Raw genomic sequence first — 21,986 nt, 5'->3', positions numbered from 1 at the left:
TTTTTACATGCAGAGGCATTTTCTTAAAGTAGGACTTTAGAATTATTCAAAATGGATATTAACAAAAACACTCACCTTAATGCTTCCCTCCAGAGTGCCCTGTGTTTATTAATGGAGGAGAAATACATTAGAGTATTTGGTCTCTCTTTGAAATCACCAGCAGGGATTCATCTTTGCCTTGAAAACATGTCACTGCTTTTACAGTCCCCATCTCCACAGGCCATTTCTGCTTTTTTTTTTTTTTTCTCATACATACTTGTACACGCATGAAAATCTTCCACAGGCTGAGTTTCCACAAAGCAATCCTGCGGTGCAGTCTGACTTGTTGAATATGTGTGAAACAAATTGAATTCATTCAAATAACATAGTAGAGAAGATTAATTTCAACCACAGTTTCCTGCTGATGTTTCTCTGCGATTGCAGATCTTTGGTGAATCTGAACAGGACGTTAACTTGGAGGTCATGTGACTGAAAAAGCTCAGCTTAAGGCTGTTAAAGTCGGCTGATATTTAAGAGCCAAGATACTGAACATGTACCGTAGCAATGCTCTCATATTCTTCATGTTGAAGTCCTTGATATTTTTTTATGTAGCCAATTTCTTGCAAAAAAAAAAAAACATGAAGCAAAAACCAGAGTTTCTAGGGCAACTAAAACAATATTCTCTTTCTGTTTTTTTAATTTAATGCTAGATCTCCTATAAGGCGGTGAGCTCCTTTGACCCCGAGCTGGACCTCTCCAACCAGAGCGGGAAGGCTGTGAAGCTGGGCAACGAGACCACCCACGTGTTCACGGGCCTCTACCCGGGCTCCACGTACTCCTTCACGCTGCGCGCTAGCACAGCCAAGGGCTACGGCCCCCCTGTCATAACCCAGTTCACCACCAAGATTTCAGGTCAGCAGGGTCAATGGAGTCCTGGTGTCAGTAATGCAGAATGTGTTGTGCAACACTCACTGCTGATGGAGATGCTAAACATGCACTCTTTTTTTTCTTCATTTGCAGATAAAATTTGATAGGACAGCACATAAATCCTTACAACTTGCTTTAAACATAGCAACAGTTCTTCTACTGAACTGATTGTGGACTTAAGTAGTTTTATTTTTATTGCATGTTTAGCACAGTAAATTAGAATTAAACAGTAGTTCATTTACTTGAGATGAAAATCATAAAATATAAATTTTATGAGCAACATTTCAAGCATCTTTGTCTATTGTTTTTGTTAATTGTCAGTTTCTCTGATAAAAACATATAAAACACGGGTTGAATAATGAATTATCAGACGTGTGTGTAATTAATTTATATTCTGGCTTTTCACCACTTCATGATCTGCTAAGTCATACTTAGCAGATTGATTACTTCAGTCTGCTCATGGACAGCAGGTGGAAATAAGCATTTTTTTCTATAATCTGGTACCATGCATCTCTTGGAAGGTTAATGAAATGTACATTTTCTCTGTGTAAATAAATAAACGGTATTTGATTGCAGAAATTGTAAGTTATGGCCAACAGTGTCAAGCGGTGGATTCATTGCTAAAGAGTCTGTACATTCTGTTTCAAAGCTAGCTATTGGAAAGTTAAGTGGAAGGATGGCCAAGCAGTAAAAGGGGCTTTGAAGGATTTTGAACATTTTAGAGAATATTCACATTAGTTAACATTCCTGTAAGTATAGCTTTTCAGCTGTAGTCTCCAGAGCAGGAGACATGAGTACTACAAGACTTAAAATACGGTGCTTACATTCATTGCATTCATAAAATGTAATGACCATTTAATTAAAAAAAAAAACTAATATAATACAATTTCAGAGCCCCTGGTCACATACTTGACCATCCCTCAAACATTTAGATAATCCATGTACTATTCTAAAGTCAAAAAGCACATTTTTCTAAATCTTTTCTGATAGCAAAAATTCATCAAAATGAACAGAAAAATGTAACTATATCACTGCGTTGAGTGAATTTACAGTACACGACATAAATGTGACTTCTTTTCATCCAGTTCACATGCAAACTTTGATAACTTTGATTCTGATCAAACCTTTCGGCTTGTTTTCGCCTTACCTTAGCTCCCTCTATGCCAGCTTACGACCAGGAGACCTCTCTGAACCAGACGGACAACACGGTCACTGTGCTGCTCAAACCCGCCCAGAGCAGAGGCGCGCCCGTCAGGTAGGCTCCCACAGTAACGACACGGACGATACGTCACAGTGTGAAGAAAAGACAACACGATAAAACTCACAGAACCACCATCAGCAACCGAAGAATTATCAAAGAGCTTGTTTTTATCAATACCCCTCCGTGAAAGTGAGTTACCAGGGAATCCAGCGCCTTACTGTACACATCTGAGCTTTATTTGTTTGTGGATTTTGATTCTATAAAAAAAAAAAAAAAACCTAGCCTTTGAAGATGAGAACAAAGCTTGGTGCAGCCAAGGCTAGCTTCAGGATCTCTCTCCTATGCGTGCCTTTCATGTAGCACGCTGCCCACCCTGAGCCACCACAGGCTTCTGGGGGAGTGAGGGAATTTACCCTGCTTTGTGCTGAATATATTACTCATTATTAAGGAAAGACAGCAGGTGTTTCCTTTTAAAAGTCAGTTTATTGCATAAAAGCCTCTATTTTGGCTCATGAAGATCCCTGCAGGTGTCTGGCAGGGTTTATTGGTCAGATTTTGTGTGATGTTGTCTTACTTCAGCAAGCAGTAGGATCAATCGGCTTAAAAACTGAACTGAAAAAGGGTTACACTACAATCACAAACAGTTGTATGCGCTCTAATTAGTCAGCACAGTCAAAGAAAATACATTTATTTTTGACTTGATTGCATACAGGATCACATGTATAACTAGCAATTCTCTAAAATGTATAACATTTTTTTCTTTTTTCCTGCCGATTCGAAGGGCAGAACTTCGACTCAGCAGGAAAATTTATGTTTTTGATTGTTTATTCAATGTTGCATGACTCTGTGTTTATGTGTTTAATGATGTAAAGCACTTTGAAATGCCTTGCTGCTGAAATGTGCAATACAAATAAATTTTGATTGATTGATAACAGATTTGTGCTAAAAAAAAAAAATACATCTGTTCAGTCTGGTCTGGTCAGTTCTGCCTTTTTAGATCTCCTTTCAGAATGAGCTGTCTTAGGGTCTCTTGTCACTTTAAATCCAAATAAATTGCTGCTGGCCACGCCTTCCAAATCAGTGTTTACACTGGCATGTGAAAATGACTGCAAGCGTGCAGAATTATACAGCTGCAGCTTTCTTTCTTTCTAAAGTGAAAGTAGAACCTCCTGCACAACCAACAAGAATGCAGCAAATGGTTTCTGGATGGTAAGTCAACAGCAAAAGATTTTTCTGTTCCAGCAGCCATTGTACAGCGCATACAGTGGTGAAAGCAGCTGACCAAACATGACATAAATAAGCTTTGGTTGCTAGGTAACAGGCTGGGCTTCACTGAGGTTGATAGGTGAGGGGCAGCACCTGCTGATTTGTGATGTCACATTCTGAAAGTTTTTGAAATGGATCATTTTCCAGACACCAAAATAGGTTTTTACCAAAAACTGACTGGGTGTTTTGTTTGTTTGTTTGTTTGTTTGTTTAAATGCTTAGACTGTTTTTAGAAGCAGTAGAGATCCAAATCGAAGTATAGCAGTTCCCCTTTATGTGATACAGAAATAGAGAAAACCAACTTTCTGCTCTCTCTTTTTTTCAGTGTTGTTTCTTTGGTTCTAGTGTTACCCTGTAACATGTTATATTTTTTAGATATTTTATGAGGGTATATTTTGGGACCATTGTTAAAGTTTAAATGTGTACCATGTGACTGCAGCCATCTGCTTACCCTTCCTTTACTAAGAATCAGGAAAGAACAATGGAGAGCAGAAGGCACTGTCCTGATTTTCTTTAAACCATTCTTTAATAGCAGAATTATACACAACACATTATGTTTTTGGAAGCCTAATATGGTACACAAGATCCAATATATAGTGGATTATCTCTTCTTCACATATGTTCAAAATTATTATTGTTATTATCATCAAATACATTGTTTTATATATTTTTTGTCATTTTATTTTATTTACTATTGATATTATTATATTAGGTTTATTATTATATTATATAGGTCCTTCAAGGCATAAGTGTTAGCTGCGGCTCTGAACACTGTGATGATTGTATCTGTCCCTACACTGCAAAAACACAAAATCTTGCTAAGTATTTTTGCTCTAGTTTTGGTGCAAATATTTTAGTGCTCTTGAAATGAGACAGAACAAGTAACTTTTCAGCAAGATATAGGAGCTTGTTTTAATTTTGTCTTATTTCAAGCGTATCAACATATTTGCATTAGAAACTAGACCAAAAATACTTTGTGAGAGTTTGTTTTTGCAGTGTATCAACTAAACAATAAAATAAAATAATAAAAATTACAGTTTCTGGATGTGCAAGGGGTTTCTACAAATGATTCTACAAATTATTTAGATTCTGATACAATTGGTCACGATGCTTTTAAGATGTATATTGATTGGAGACCATGCATCCCTTTCCTTTCACTTTATTATTAACAACTATGTGCTACTGTATAATAATCTACTACATAAAACCCCAGTAACTACAATGAAATTTGTGGCTATAATATGAGAAAATGCAAAAAAGATTCAAGGGAGAAAAGTACTTTTGCCAATCAGTGTAGAACGCCAGAATATCAAGTAAAAGCTCTTCTACACAGTGCTCTACAACGCCTTAAAGGAGAGTGGCAAACACTTGGGCTTGCTGTAAAACTCAATTTTACACCATCAGCTCATGTGGGTCCTTTAAAGATTACAGCCTGGAGATCTTTAGTCAGGCTTGTCGGCTCATGTTTACCATATGTGCAGCTGTCCAGATAAATGCCCGGGCACCAGACGTGGAAGCCCGAGCAAGTAAGACAGAGTGATGGGTTTTTAATTTTCTCCCAGGTACAATTCAGATGGCCTTACCCAGGCTGCCATTCTTTCTGCAGAGTAATTACAGAGCTCTAATTATAATTAACAGAGGCTCAGAAAATTGGAGCTTCTACTCATTAGAACACTGGGCTGCTTAACTGTTTACCAATGGAGGGAGAGCGCGCCAGAAGGGAAGAAGAAACTGAATTTAGTGTAAAAACCTGTGTTGCATTGACTAATCTTCAGCAAAAGTGTGCAGTGACGCTTTCCCTAAATGCTATCTGATGTATTTAAAATGTGGTCACACTCTGTGCTTGTGAATAATTGAAGAACAGAGAAAACAATGTGTTTTGATACAGATGTTTAGTTTTGCAGAGCATGAATGTTTAATGAGTCCCAAGATATTCCATTAAAAAAATTAATCCGTAAAGTTCACCGCACGGCTCAACCGCAGCTCAAAAGTAATTGAGGCATCCTTTGATCACGGCACAGCCTTCCCTCATCTAAACTTTAGAGGTCCACAGGTCCGCAGCTCTTTTCCCCACCTTCTCGCTTCTCTTCAATCTCTCAGGACGTAAAGGCCAGCGGGCAGTCTTCTTGTGTGCGCACGCTGCTTTCAAATATGCATTGCAAAAAGAGAGGAAGCGGTAAAGGGCAGCAAACAGGAGAGATTGGGATTCAGGTCCAAGAACAGATGCTGGCGTGCTTTTTGAAGGTGCTTTCCACCTCCACCCTGTAAGGGAGAAATTGGACTTTTGAAAAATTGAAGGTGACTGATTTTATTCAGAGGAGGATCCACTGTTTACCTGAGCATTGATGTAGATGTAGCGATTCCCCACGTTCAAGGAATATGAAGACGGATGGATGGATTTTTAATCTGTCCAACTTTCAGTCCATCTACTTACAGCTTTGGAAATAATTAAGAAGCCACTTAAAATGATCTGATTTGACTTTTTATAGGTTTATGTTTGAGTAAATGGACATTGTTCTTTTATTCTATGAACTACTGACAGCATGTCTCTGACATTACCAGCGAAAATTCAGTTTTTATTTGCGGAAAATGAGGAAATGTCAAAATAACGAAAAAGATGCAGAGCTTCAGACCTCAAACAAGTTCATATACATTTAGAAACAACAACTCTAATGTTTTGACTCAGGAAGAGTTCAGAAACCTATATTTAGTGGAACAACCAGGGTTTTTTCAACGGGCTCTTAATTTTTTACAAAGCTTTATATCTATTTGTCCATTCATTTCCTATCTCTCAATCTATCCATCTGTTTTTTCATCCATCTCTACATCTTTCCATCCATCCTACTGTCTATTCATTTTTCTGTCGCCAATAATTTTTTTTCCATCCATTCATTTATTCTACTATCAGGTTTTTGGTCCATCCTTAACTTGGTCCGTCTTTCTGTTTTTCTATTCATAATTTTTCTATCTTGAAAGCTTTCTGTCTGTTACCTGTCTCTAAATTCACCTTTCTATCCCTTGTTTCCACCTCTTTGCCCATCCTTCCATGCAATCTGTAGTTTTCCAAGTACCAATATGTAGAGATATTTAAAACCAATATGTAGAGATATTTAAAACCAATATGTAGAGATATTTAAAACCAATACCAATATGTAGAGATATTTAAAACCAATATGTAGAGATATTTAAAACCAATATGTAGAGATATTCAAAACTGGATATATTTCTGTCCTTGACAGAAATATATCCAGTAAAGAAAGTTTTACTTTTAGAATTGGTAGTGAGTACTAATCTGAAAGTCTGAGATGAAGAAAATGTTGAAACCCCCATGTCCAATTAAATGTTGCCTTTTCCGTACTTCTTTTTTCGACACTAGTCAGTATCATGTTCTGATTTTCACTTCATGAAATCAACTTTAAACGCTTGATGAAAAAAAAAGGTTTGACATCGGAGAGACACTTATCCACTGCAGAGCGGAGCAGAGCAGCACCAAGCTTGATTTGATAATGCAATCTTGCATGCTGATTGGGTTTAGGAGGCAATAACCCACCAGACGTTTGACTTTCAAGCATCAGATGTTCCACACAGGAAGGGAAGCTGCACTGGAAGATCTCTTGATAGCACAGGCTCAAATACTGATTCCACTTAAGCAGAAAAAAAAAAAGATATTTTAGATAAACATTTGCTATTTATTTATACATGTATTTTTTTATTTGTGTTTTTGCTAATGAGTGTAACATTTCTAAGTTGGATTTTGCTCCTAATCTCCCAGGCCAACGTGTGAAGCCGGGAACATTTTTTACCAGAGGGGACACTGTTTCTTTAAGAGGATTAGCCAACTGTCTATCAGTCATGTCGTGTTAAACTAATGTTTGCAATGGCCCCTCGTCAGCGCCAGCATCCGCCTCCTCACTCCGTAACATCAAAATAGATGTTTACATGCTTCTGCTGGGGAAAAAAATGATTTGGAACGCTTTCCTTATCATCCACACCACTAAATCAGCCCTTCTCTCTCTTTCTGCAATAACCTTTGCCTTGAGCGTCTCCTCTAGCCTGTAGCGTTAGATTATCTTTGCTTAACCGTGGCCTGATATCAGTTAAGGGATTTTCTTGCAACCTAAAATAGGCCCCAACTTTCTTTGATCACAGCACAGCAAACCCTAATGACTACGCCTAAGTGTAACTTAACTTGCTGCTTTTCACGATTTAATAGCGTATGTAATCTATGGTACCTTCTAATTTGTTTGCTTTATTGCTTTTGCAGACACCAGGGGAAAAATAAAGAGTAAGAAGATGGAGGCGAGGAGGAAGGATGCAGGGTCAGGAGAAAGCGTAACTTACAGCCGCTTTTAAATCACACATATAGGCAGAGAGAGGCATCAGATTAACATTAACCCAAGACAGTGATTGAAAATGCCTCCCATCCTCATTCCTGGATCTGCTCAAACGGCCCGCAGTCCTTCCTCTATCAGCCCACATGAAAAATAAATCTGGGTTTCAGGTCACAATCCGGTCGATTTCAAGTCAATCCGCCATAATTGGTTGATGTCACATGGCGGTGCAGCTGAAATCTATCGGGCGGCGAGGCTGGGGGAGGCCTAATTGGTGTCAGTTCAGGTTGCAGTGCTGCTGCGGGGATGCAGGTCTCCCCTGCTGGCCTCTTGTGGAAGACCATTCAACAGCTTACAAGGCTCTCCTGATACCGCTTTTCCCTTCAGCTAGTTTTATTATCCCTGTTCTGAAGGAACTACAGGATGTTTGGAATTAGATGCATGATTTTTTCCTCCATCAGAAATCATAAACAGATGTGAAAATCACTTTACATTTTTGCTTGATATCTCTAAGAAGGATTTTCATAATGTTTAAGAAATCTAAAGAAGTCATAGTGGTTTCTTTTTCTTATTTATTTGAATATAGTATTACATCTGAGAAAATAAAACTAATAAAAATAATACCTGCTTTGACAAAAATCAAACAGCTTTTGAGCAGTTGTCCTGTTATCCCAATTTTCTGATGACCATAGAGAGCAGTACAAGGTGTTCATAGAGGGAGTTATAGAATTAGGAGCTTATGTTTCAGCATTGCATGTAAAGTTACGCTAGCAGACTATAAACAGAAGTATGTAAATTTTCATTTCGGCCTGTTAAAAACTATTTACAGTAATCAATTGAAAAATATTTACGTTTTTGGTCTTTTTGGTCCAATTTGATGACTTATTCTTGTTAAAAAATCTTAAAGTCTTAGGTCAGAAGGCCTTCTGACCATCACCCTAATGTTTAGCTCCATTCCTGTCTGAACTCTGGCTGGGTGGCTCTAAAACATTACAGAAACTATAGAAACATTTTGGTAGAATTAAAATATGACTTTAGTGATAAATATGTCACTGGTTTGAATAACAGTGATCTTAATTATACTCTGATATGAAGTAAACATAATCCTGTTTGCTTGAATAACAATCGGATGTAACATTTATGAAGGAGACATTACGTTTTTTTATACTGCTTTAAATATTCAAAATACTCCTTATAAATAGTAAATAAACTCATAGCACAACTGCTGATTGTAACAAGTGGACAGCTAAAACAAAAAAAAAATGACTCAAATGTTTGTGGTACTAACTAAAATACCAAAGCCGTCACTTACAATGTCTGGTAAAGAACCTTTGATTGTTAAACGTTTGTGTGCAATCTTGTTTAGGCTCATCTTTGATTACATATTTGCTACCTTCTTTCTTAGAAGTAGACAGCAAGCTTATAAGTAGGTTTTAGCAAATACAACAGTGTTTATAAGCGGCACTTGTTCCAGTAATTTGTAAGATGTTGTTGCAGACAGCTAATGTGGTAGAAAATCAAGAACTAGGAAGTAAGTCTAAGTCAAGCCTGTCAGGTATTATTAACGCATAATGCAGGGCAAGCAGGAGTCAAGTCAAAGACTTAAAAGCAGAGTTTGTTGCAATTCTGGCATCTGGACAAAATAATAAGTCAAGGACAAAAAAATTAATACTAATTGCGAAATGCTTGATTTGAAGTCTAACAGCCAGTTTATATTGGCAGTTATTCCGTATGACACCATTATCAATCAGATTGATAGTTCTGAAATCTTTATGGCTCAGATTTTATATATTCAGTATCAAAGTTGTTTTACTTTTCTTTGTATAAAAATATGTTGAACTATCGTAATTATCGATAGTTCCAGCTGTAGAAGATTTTAGCTCCTGCCATCAGAGCCATTGTGGTTCATCTGCTGTTTGTTTTATCGTGTCACATTAAATCAAAAAACTGACTAAAATGTCTCGGGTTTGTCAAAATGACTCATGATGTAAACTGTGAACTCAGCAAGAGGTGACAAAGTGTCAACTGCTTAAAGGCTTATTAGCAAGTTGGCAGCAATTAGGGGAACAAAAAAAAGGTTAATGCATTTCATAGTACAAGAAACGGCCTCATGTGCCAGTTCAACTTGTCTAAAGCATCTGAACTTACGTTGGAGACACTGATTATGATAACTAGACCTTTTTTATTTTGAATTTGTTGTGAGCTAAAATACTGTTGTTGTTTTTTTTGTTACGACTGGTTTGGATTTCCACCTTACAAGCATTCTTCTCCTTGGAGCCTCATAGCCTGTGGCACTTTCTATTTAGCCTGCGGAAAGGAAAGCAACTCTATTAAAACTGTGTCTGTCAATAAGCACAGCCATATCATCATATTATAAAGAAACAGCTGGGGTGAGCCAGTGATTCACTGGCATTTATTTATGTGATAATAAACTTAATGTTTTACATGATGTGTTGTAAAGTCAGCAGAACAATAATTTCAGTTTTTTATGAATGATTTGATTGTAAAAAATATTTACCACCTTATTCTGGTTTGGGTTGTTGATCATGCAGATATAGAGCAATGTAGACCAATTGAAAACTGTCCTGAGATTGCATTTATTTACTGAAAAAAATATATTTTTAAGCAAATATGAGATGAGCATTTGTAATCTTATTGATCTGCTGTGGTTTTGACTTTTGAACTTTGTTATAGATGATATTTTTGCCTTCTCTTTTACTTGATGCTTTTCATAAACACAGTCGTTAACTGAGGCAAGTAATGCCTGGAGTGTTTAAAAGATGTCTTGTTTTTTTTTGTTTTTGTTTTTTTGTGACTCTTGGATGAATTTGTTCATGCGCTCCTGGAATAATTTTGTTCATCCAGTAACTGTTTTCTCCATTTGTTAATGTCACTTACTGTGGTTTGCTGGTTTCCCAAAGCTTGAGAAATATCTTTATAATCATTTCCGACTGATAGTTTTCACTTCTCATTTGTTCTTGATTGTCTGTGGATCGGGGTGTTATGAGTTTTAGTCTACTTCATTTTATCAAACAGGCTATATTTTGGTAATTTCTTGATTCTAATGGTCTAGCAGGAATCACCCCTGGGTAACAATTGTGAAAGTAAAATAAAAATATATAGTTAATTGTGGTTAATTTGTACGTTAGCATCAGGACATTCATTGTTTTGTAAAGGGCTAGCTTAGTTTGAGTACCTTTTTCAGTTCATAAATGAAACGTGCGGCTTTCCTGTGGATTTTTATTCAACCACCAGGGGGCTCTTTAGCAGGAAGAGAATCATTGGAAGTCAAAATTGGAAATCAAAGAAGAAAGTGCTGATTTTCATTTAGAACAAGCACATGCTGGCAGCAGGCACAAAGGAGAAATGTTTTCAGACTCAGAGCCCCTCATCATGGAAACCACACGAAGTTCATATGATGCAGCTTTTAAGTTGAAGGCTGTCGATCTGGTAGTACAGGAAGGAAATAGACTGAACGAGTTTATGGTAAGGGCTACTCCTTAGCAGCAGATTTATGGAAAACCGAGAGGGGCGGCGATACCAGCGGCTTATATATGTATGTTTCCAGTTGTTTTTTGTTTGTTTTTTTGTTGTTGTTTTTTTAAACTTTGTGGGTGCGGCTTATGGTGAGGTGCGCTCTATAGTCCGGAAAATAAATACGGTATATTATATTTTGATTTGAACATCTAAATATGACAACAAAGCAAGAATAAAAGTCTGAGGGGCAATTTTTTTTTCCCCCAGCGTTTCTCAACCGTAGTTTATCTTGACTAATATACTGTCAGTGACAGTTCACACCAGATCTAAAGTGTTTTGGCTCAGACTTCCTTGCAGACTAATCAGTCATTTCTCTGTTGCTCTCAGGCTACTTAAGTGGCTCCCGATGTACCATCCCTACCTGCCCTTTGACCTCGGCTCTCAATAGGGGACAGTAATTAAAGGCTGATTTCTCCAGCAGACTCTGAGCAGGATTAAATATTTCATTACCTCCCACCCTGTTGCTAAATAGGAGAGCTCTAAGGAATTGGACCACACCCACTGAGAGCAAAGAGAGAAGATTTTAATGACACTGCAAGCACCTCATGATAAACTGTAGGGTTAAAGAGCATTTGCTTGTACACACAAGGGGATACTTAGTCATCTACTACCATCCGTGGGGAACAATTGATCATCTGCAGGGCTTTGGAGTACAGCTACTTGAGCAAAGATTTTTTTTCCCCATCTATATTTACACTCAACCAAGCTCACTTTAGCCTACCTACCATTTTCATACAGCATAGAACAACTTAACGTAGAAACTAAACTTCAGTGTGTTACCATAAATGTGCTTCATTGTTAAATAGATTCACAAATTGCTGAAGCATTTGAACTAGTTAACCAGTGTGTGAGGTAAAACACCTAATTGTGTTTTCCTTAATTTTAAAACTTTTAAGATCTGAGGCTGTTATATTTAAGTTTGAATTTCAGTTTGATTCTTTATGAAGATTAATGAAAATGTATTTTTTTTATTTTCAAGTTACATAATACTACCACAAAAAGCCATTTAAAATTGTACATTAAGTGTTTTTTTTAGGCAAGAGGTTATCTTTTAAACTTATCAAACACTACCTTTAAAGTACCTGAACATAAAAATGCATCTAAATGTTATTTTAATAATTATGTGTTTTTAAAGCTGCACAAAATACTTGCCTAAATTTTTTTTTTTTGGCTTATACACTGCTATTAGCATGCTTCATGAAGTAACATGACAGTGATAGCCCACAGTAGCTTGTAAGCTAACGTAAGCTAACGTTAGCTCAATGCTAACGTTAGCTTACACTGCTGTTTGCAAACCACATGGAATATGTAATTGTAGGTCAACATGCTAGTGCTACAAACCTCCCAACAGGCCCCTTTTAAATTTCTTCACAAATGTTCTTGTTTATTTTTTTTATTTTGGTACTTTTTTGGGTCACAATAGCTATATTTTCTGCTCTTTTAGAGAGTAGCGCTATTTCTCACTCAGGCCTGCTTATTCCCTATGGCAGCTGTAAACAGACTCTTTGTCACTCAATAGATTTAACAGGTGGATGTGTGATGCATACTAACATGGACAGCTACAAGACAGGCTCTCCCTCAAACTAAGTGGCCGGCTCAGAGACAATGTCATCCCTGTCAAGACACACAAAGCTGTAGTTTTACTTTGACTAACCACACGGCTCGAGTGGTGGAGAAATGGAAAGTTGCTGAATGATGAAAAACCAAAGAAAATCAGACCCTTTCTTTTGTTATAGCTCATATATTTTTGCTGTAGTCTTTTCTGTGAAATTAGTTTGTCTTTTGAGAGAACAAGTTTTTTTTGTTTGTTTTTTTTTCCTGTTTTCTGGATGGAATGGGATTTTCTGACAAATTAAGCGTTGCAGCATGCATGCCTGTTTTTGTTTATAAAAAAAGACAACTGCCACACTTTAGCAAAGGCTAACTGGAACAAAAAAGCATGCAAGTTGCCAATAGCATTCAACTAATGCCCACTGGAGTTAGCTAATCCTGTTTGGTTTCTGCGTTTGCAGCGTGTACCAGGTGGTAGTGGAGGAGGAACGTCCACGCAGAGCACGGGGCACCGCGGAAATCTTACGCTGCTACCCAGTTCCCATTCACTTCCAGAACGCCACGCTGCTGAACTCGCAGTATTACTTCACTGCTCAATTCCCCGCCGCCGGCATCCACTCGCCCCAGCCCTTCACCGTGGGCGACAACAAGACCTACAATGGCTACTGGAACGCCCCGCTGCTGCCTCAGAAGAGCTACAGTATCTACTACCAGGCTGTCAGCACAGCCAATGGGGTGGGTGTCAGCCAACTATTATTTTATTTTATATTAATCTCACCACAGTTGAATTCAGAGAAATGCATAATTTTAATTTTTATGTTTATTTTTGTTTTCATTGGATTTCTTGTATATATAGTAGATGATTAATTTTGATTTTGGATTTTATATAAATGCGTAGCCGTTGTTTTATTTTGGGGCTTTTGTTAAATTGTATTTTTTTTTTTCAGATTGTTTAGATTTTTATATTTATTTGGTTTAATAAATATAAAAACAACTTAATCGCTCAGTTCAACCCTCCCGATCCTCATTTCCGACGTCCATCATGGCTCTTCCAATGATTAAGTGACGCAGTTGCAAAGGGTCAGTAGACATGATAAATATAAAGTTGTAGCTACTGGACGGTGTAGCGTTTTTACATTGTGGTAATTTAACTTCCCACCAAATTTAAAATGGCGTGCACAAAATAAAAGGTCATATTGTCTAAATATCAAATGATTTATCACCACTTGGTTCTAACAAATCATAGCAGAGCAACAGTTCAAACTGTGGACACTGAAATGGAAATATCCATTTATATGATTTTTGGTTGCAGTAAAAAAAATAAATAAATAAAAAAATCAGAAACATAATCACTGCCGGTTCAGTTTTCTGCAATTTAATCAAATATACAATTAACTGTCTCAGTTGAGTAACAACATAATCAGATTATCATAATTGAGAGAAAATCTAATTTGTTGTTCTTAATTTAATCAACTTCAGTTAGTGAGAATCAAACTGATGAGCACAATTTGAAAAAAAAAAAGTCAAAGCTGCAAAAATAATTCTGTCGTTTAGTTTCTCAACAACGTCCTGCTACCTTTTCTCGTCAAACCACTTATTTTCTTCTAAATAATATCAAAGTAGATTTAAATAAAAGTAAAACTCTAAGATTTGAACTCCTTTTCTTTGAACATACTATTTTTAGCTAGTAGGAGCAGATTGTTGCATCCAGCAGTTTCATTCGAACTTCTCACGTACAAACTGCAGTAACTGCACATGTAGCAGCTTCCAACACGGTCAAGCTTGAAATGCAGCCCTGCATCTCATGGCATACCCCCTCACTCCATTACTGGTGTGCTATTTTCCTGCCCTTTTCTTTTGGAGCTTTGCTTCAAACCCCACACAAACTCTTGACAAACAGCGTTTAAGATGCGATCTGCAGTTAAGTGTGCAAGTTGGGGGATAACAACCGGGCTGACTAATCCTCCAGGTCATAGCTGCTGTCATCAAGTGGCACTTGGAGGGACCCTCCCCTGTGCAGCTCACTCGGTCGCGACTTCAAGAGCCCTGCCGATTGTGTCCTGAATGAGAATCACCATAAACAGCCTCCTTGAGCAACACTGGCACGTCTTTAAAGAGGCAATACAAATAACACGAGGCAGCGCTGAATCAAATTAGCAAAGTTTGCTCTTGAGACTAAAGCACTGACAGATACAAGTCAGTTTGTGGTGTGATGGGGAGGAGGAGAGTCTGTGTTGACTTACAAGTCCATTCTGAAGCTCACACACATTCATAGACGTTTATTTGACCTGTTGTTTTTCCAGGATTATGTGTGTGCATAAGAAATGGCACACATGGTCAAAATAATCCAAACAGGCTCTGAAATGTACATCAACTCCGTCAATGTTTTTATTGTTGCTTATCAACCACACAACTTTTATAGACATAACAAACACCTAGCATAATCCTACTGGAAGGTCAGAGTGATGCTTTCGTTGTTAAAACCATAAATATCAAGCATGGTGGTGGTAGCATCATGCTGAGCCACCGGGGCATTGCCCAAAGTCGCTTAAAATAAAAAAGTAGTACTTCCTCCAAATATATCAACTCCACTTCAAATCAAAATGGACAGCTCATCAAAACTGGATTTACAAAAGCCGAAAAAGCTAATATTCAGCTTCTTGTTTTAAATGCTCATATAAATTTAAAACACAGGAAACCAAAGAATTTCAGTGAAATTTACCAATTTTGATGAGAAGAGTGATCTGTCATGATGCAGTCAGAACAATACCAGAAGCTTGCTCGACAGAAAACGTGGTTTATCTGCAACATTTAACCAACAATTAGCAGGTCTGCAAATATCTGTTATAGTCTATATGGGTAATTTTTGAATGTATGATTATATTTTGTTTTATCTTTCCACATTGGAAAGAAAAATAGTTCAGGCATGGTTGAATGGTTCAATCCAGGGATCTGCAACCTGCAACTCCCGAACCAGAAATGGCTTTTTAGACCCTTCACGGTGACTCTTTGCTACGTTGACCAAAAATAATAAAGACCTGAGAAATATGTTTAAATACAAAGATAGAAAAGAAATAGCTCTTGTATTTTTTATACTATTTTTGTGCTGAATTTCTGAATTTCTATAACGGTGGTAATACAAGTTTTTTTGTTTTTTTTTTTGGTCATTAGGCTTCAAACAACGTTATTAATTTCGTTTTTCATAGATTTAGTTCATTATATTCAATTAAAAATGTGTCTTTTTGTAACATTTTTACTTTTTTCTTTGTTCTAAAACCTGAAAATATATGTAAATGTTTAGTTCTTTGATCAAACTATAGAAAACATGAGCCATTCATCCAGTATGTGTTCATAAACTTTGATAAGCTTGCTTTTTTCTAAGGGTAAAGTAAGGTTCTTCCGCTCTTCACTAATTCTATACATTAAAAATTAGGGCCAAGCAGTTCTTTGAGTTCTAAAGGTTGTTGACCTCTGGTTTAAATTAAATGGACATTCATGCTGATGGTGAGTGGACAGAAACCTCTAAGTGGACTGTTGCTCACAGCTCTGTGCCTATAAAGGAGACATTCTGACATTTATATATTCGATGTTTTGGTTCACAGCAGTCGCTTTCTTTTTTCAAGCATACGCTGTCAATAGAAGGTCCTTGGAGCCTTAATTAGTGTCTAATAACACAGACATGATTCCGTTCTGCCTCTTAGACAAACTAAGCACTTAAAGGAGGTATACGCCACCTATAACTAGAATTTCTTTAGCCTTTAGCTCAAGTAAAAATCCAGTGCGACTTCTCATGACATCGCCTATAATAAAAGGACCATCTGACAGCTTAAAAGCAGCAGTAATGTTCCCAGAGATTGCATGAACGGTGCTGTATTTTTGTCCCCGGTTTCTCGTCATTAAGCCTCCTATTGCCTCTAAATGTTACCTGCTCACCGGACAGCTTGGCAGGACGAGCGCGGGGCGACACAGCGCTCCGATGTTTCATTACTCATCGGATCCCCAATTCTGTCTGTCCCTTTTTTTTCCTGTTCACCAGACTCTTTCTGACAGCAGATTTCTCCACCAGCAGTGGAGGGCTTTCATGTATGCATGTTTTCGAAGCCTGTTGTCAGAGCAGAAACTCCACAACCTGTTCTGAGAGTCTCCCTGATGTTTCATGCTGGAGCCCTGCTTAGTGTCGGCGTCGCCTGTCACAGGGCGATGGTTTCTCCACACCGGCTGACCACCTTGAGCCGCAGACAGATCACTGTCGGTTGACAAATCAGCAGCTCAGCACCTCTAATCTGTGCTGTGGGGCCTCTCGCTTAGCTGCATTTTGTGTCACAGTCATTGAGCTCAACAGATGATAGGGGCCAGCGGGAGACTGGCCACGCTGTGTCTTTGTAACGATGGGTGCTGTGGACAGGTGTTGTTCCTGTCATATGTGTAGCTTTGTGTTTTTATAATAACCTGTGATCCTTTTCTTCTTCCACTTTTTTTCTTTCTCTCTTTCTTTATCTATATGGATGGAAAGGAAACCAAAATTGACTGTGTCAGGGTGGCAACCAAAGGTAGGACCTGATCAGAGTTTGTTTTTTTTTTTTATTTAACTTGCATTTGGTTTTTGAGCTTGTACAAAATAACACATTTTCAGATTGTTATGTTTGTGTTTACACTCTACAACTACGCTGCAGTTTTGTCGCATGGATTTGGATCAGTGCACAGTTTCTAGCAAAGCATTTTCTCATTTTCTCACTGCAACAGCACAAAATTTTGTAAGATTTTGTTTTTGCCGTGAAACAACAAACCTTTGTGCATTTTGGGGGTTTTTTATGTGACAGACCAATGCAAAGTAGGGCACAATTGTAAAGTGAAGGGAAAAGGATAGACAATTTTCAATTTTTTAACAAAAAAAATCTGAATATATCTGAATCAATACCATGTAGGAAAAATCTTAACTGCATTTGCAGCTCTAAGTTTTTTGGGGTTCTGCATTTTGTCACATCAGAAGACTGGAAGTTTTGTCAATTCCCCTTGGCCAAATATCTTAAGCTCAGTCAGACTGAATGAAGAGCATCTCTGAACATCAATGTTTGGGGTTAGTCTGAAATTCTCAGTTGGACTTTTGTTTGGACTTTGACTAGGACATTCTAACATACGAGTATACTGTGATCTAAACCACTACGTTGTAGCTCTGGTTGCGGGTTCAGCATCGCCATCATGTAAGTAAAGAATCTGATAGGCCAGCAGAAACACTTTACACCAGTCATATTGATGGTATGGTTCCCCTGGCAATGATTTTTATACACTTTAAAACTACAGCGACTGCAAATAAATAAGTTTACTTTCACTTGTTAAGAGTTATGGAACAAATAAGCAAAACTAAACAAGTTTAGAAGTTTAAAATAACTTAATTTCCAACATCCTTTGTGAACCCAAAATGTTGCCAAATGATTGATGCGTCTTTTTTTTCCAAACAACTTTTAATTTTTTTTAAACACCGAAAATACCAACATGGGCAAAATGTTGGTATTTCAGAGTTGGTTAATTTTCGGTTGACCGCCCAGCCTGCAATTCAGTCATAACAGCTTGGGGATCTTGCTAATCCTTGACATGTCGCTGTTTTTCTTGGATTTCATGTTGCTGTTTGTCTGCTAATTTTCCCCAACTCCTCTCAGGCCTTCACAGAGCAGCCAGATTTATTTCACTAGTAAGTTGCACACTGTTTGACAGGCAGTTGGTCAAGCTGGTCTTTATTTCAGGGTTTAAAGTAAATGTTATCAAAGTACAACAGCATTCAGATTTTGTTTATTCATTCTTTAATTCTGAAGGCCGTCCATCACTTTTGTTCCACTTCACAATTATCCACAGTCTTGCACTGGTCTATCATATAGAAACCCATTAAGTTTGCTGTTTGCTATAATCTGAAAAGCCCCAACGGGTAAGAATACTTTTGCGAGACACCATATTGATTGATTGAGAACATGTGTTTTTCTGTGATTTGGAGGCAGCCAGTGTGCCCGGCGAGGTCTGTAGGTACTTAGCTATGCTGGGCGAATGTCCTGCTCCTCGCATTAAGGGTGATGAAGTCTAAGCACCATTGATCTGGGAGCAAAATTGATAAGGCCAGAGGGAGTCATCGTCACAATCCGTTCTGGGTTGTGGGAGGTTCTGCCACATGGCCCGACAGTCTCATATATTGTGTTGTCTGCATTCAGTTGCACTATAGATTTATTGCAGAAGGCCCAAATGACCACGTCTACATGGGTCAATAGGCTGAGTTCAGTTCCACATACAAGTGTAAGGATCATAGAGAGCCATGTATCACCTGAAGGAAAACATTTTAGCATTCCAGATCTTTCTCACTAGGATATACGGAGGCGGATACATTTATTTGCAACCCTTAAGGATGCGTACATTTGTCCTCTACAGCAGTAAATTTATACTGAAAATTTGAATACGCCAACCTTTAATTTCAGCACATTTCATTTGGTGATGTAAGATGTTTGCCTTACATGTGGCACAATAGTTTGTATCTCACAATTCATTTCAAATGTATGCGACTGAAGCATCTTTCAAAATGTGTACTTTATTTTTCAGTCAGAAAAATAGGTTTTTATTTACAAATTCATAATTTTTGGTTTCCTGAGGCATTTTATCGTAAACAAAGGGTGAAAATTTAAAAGGGTGCCTGAGACTCTTTAAGTATAGTTGAGGATCTGTGATGTTGTGGTTTTGTTACTATACTCCAATGGCTTTGGCAAACGTTTTTAAGTGAACATCACTATGAATTCATTTAAATACCGATTTTACTTTAACATTAAAATCAGATGGCTTGTGTTTAGTAAACTGAAAATTGGTCATGTTTGAGTCTTTCAGTGGGATAAAGATTTAAAGCTTGTCTATAACGACAAAGAAGTTTTTCTCCTTGTAACGAAATCAAACTTTTTTTCAAAGCCATGTCAGTCCCTGACCAAAATCCTGTTGAAAACCTGTGAGGTGAGCTAAAGAGAAGCAGGAAGTGGTCATAGAGTTTTCTCTCTCTGGAAGTACCACCGGTATGACGGATTACAGAAAGGTACTTTTACAATGAACTACAGCCTCCAAACCAGTGCCTCAAATTCCTCAAATTGATTTTTCAGTTTGAGATTCTGCTTCTGCAGTAAAAGCTAAATTTCTTTCTACGTGTCTTAGCTAGAGCTGCCAATCGATTCTTTTTTCCCATATTTGATGAAACAAACGTGAATTGTTTCGTTTGTGTTTCTCTGACTCTGTGTTGCATGATGGTGCTTCCAGCTTCAGTGTGGCCTCTCTCTCTCTCTTTTGTCTCCGTCCTGCATGCCGCCCTGGATCCACTGACTTTACTCAGCTGCAATACTCGTGACTCAGCTAACCACCCCCTACATCCGCATCGCGCCAGCGGCCGGAGACAACCAGCTAACAGGTCAGGCCCAAAGCCACTCACTCACACATGTGATCGCACTCACAGCTCCCTCAACGGGAGAGAAACAAAACAAATGCATGTGTGCAGTTTTTTGATTATTCTCTTGTAATTTGCATCGGAGCATTATGATTAACTCAAAGGCATTCAAAGAATTTATTTCTACCTTCATCTCCTCCGTATTAGTGGACATGAAAAGCCTGCGTGAGGAGCGATTGTTGTTTTGATTACTCACCGTAGAAGATTTCTGACAGGAGTTAATCCTGCTTCATGAATATTTCTCATTATTTTTAGGCAGATTAGGTGAGTGTTGGTTGTTAGTTGTGACAACTGCAAGCGTACACAATTATGCTAAAGAGTAACCATTCAGGATCTGCCCAGTTCCTCCTTGCTGAGCAGAGATCCTGGGTCTCTCTGCAGCTAAATCGCAGGAATAGTGGATGAACCTTCAGCTTTTTCGAAGCTCAGATGGGGATTTGACGCTGACAGCATTTCTGCGAGATTAGTGTGAAACAATGTTTGGGGACAAAATCACCTCCATCACTCTCCCGACATGATGTCTGTCACAGACTGGCAATCCTTCACTGTTTTGCCTAAAATTATATCTATTTTTCAAATAAATCTTGTTGATAACGGCACAACAGAGCTGAAACAATATGTCAAATTTATCCCGGGATGGATATCCACTCTTTTTTTTTTTTTTAAGAGGGGAAGAAAATGGGAATCTCACCTGAAGATTTGGTTGACATGACCATTTATTTTTCTAAATTTACGACTGGTGACAAGGAATAATGGTGTTTCTCAGGTGGACGGTTGGGATTCTTCTATTTTTTTTTCTTTTTCAAGCAGTTCTTATCATTTCCCAAGAAACAGATGCTGTTAAAAAAGCTGCTTTTTAAAAGGACTCCGATCTTCTTGTGCGTCTTATGTGGGCTATCTCCTCCCAGGCTGATATTTAGTGTTTTTTGTTTTTTAAATCTTCTTGGGTATTATCTTTTCTGCCCTGCATTGTGCGTTTTTCCACAGCCTAAGAACTATTTGCCCCAAATGTGATTAACCAAGGGTAAAGTAAGTACACACTTATCTCTAGTGATGCAGCTTTGTCCACAGATTCCTGATTGTCCACAAAGGACAGAGCCAAAGGTGGAGTCTTTGGGACAGTTGGAAGTTACTTTTAGTTTTTGCTTTGTTTTACTTTTTTGTGTGTATTTATGGTTCTTAAATTTTACTCACTGCATCTGACTCTATGGAGAGGAGGTCTCAGCTCTGCATAGCTGCCTTGTACCGGTAAAACTTCATTGCTGTCAGAAATGCGAGGAAAAAGTAATCCTTAGGTGGATAAAAATCTTTTAAAAATTCAGACCACTTGCAGGAAAAAAATATAAAATCGGACAAAGCAGTAAAAAAAGTCAAAGGAGAACTGAACTAAACTAAACTCAGAAGGCTGTAAAAAAAAAACTCAAGCTGTAGAACAGAATTAGTTACAATAAGAGATTTTATTCGCACCAACAGGCAAAAAGCTGTAGGTTCCCTGGGAGAAATTGAACTTGTTTTGTGTAGATATTCTTATTTTCACCCTTTCTGTCATGTTTTAAAGACTTCCTGGAACAGTACACCAATAATTTTACATTTCCAGTCCTGTAATAAATGTGGACTAAGCAAAGGCCTTGCCAATACTTGGACTTCATTGTCTTTATTATGTAGCATAATGTGGAAACGGCTGGGAAGTTGGCCCTGCTTCCTAAATAACTAAGTTAATGATCAGGGGTGCATC

The 21,986-nt window shown here is 37.9% G+C and overlaps 1 protein-coding gene across 1 annotated transcript in view; it reads left to right on the top strand.

Moving 5' to 3' along the window:
- The window catches only part of LOC103146336 (protein tyrosine phosphatase receptor type M), a 205,350-nt gene that overhangs the window by 106,299 nt on the left and 77,065 nt on the right, over positions 1 to 21,986 (top strand). The window contains exons 10-14 of the mRNA XM_016677466.1: positions 690 to 891; positions 2,059 to 2,161; positions 13,254 to 13,527; positions 17,306 to 17,342; positions 20,141 to 20,215. Coding sequence (XP_016532952.1) covers positions 690 to 891; positions 2,059 to 2,161; positions 13,254 to 13,527; positions 17,306 to 17,342; positions 20,141 to 20,215 — 691 coding nt within the window. The remainder of the gene's footprint in view (positions 1 to 689; positions 892 to 2,058; positions 2,162 to 13,253; positions 13,528 to 17,305; positions 17,343 to 20,140; positions 20,216 to 21,986) is intronic.

The sequence above is a fragment of the Poecilia formosa genome, unplaced genomic scaffold (genome assembly GCF_000485575.1).
Source record: "Poecilia formosa unplaced genomic scaffold, Poecilia_formosa-5.1.2 Scaffold156, whole genome shotgun sequence".
Lineage (NCBI taxonomy): Eukaryota > Metazoa > Chordata > Actinopteri > Cyprinodontiformes > Poeciliidae > Poecilia > Poecilia formosa.
This window is presented reverse-complemented; position numbering and strand designations above follow the sequence as displayed.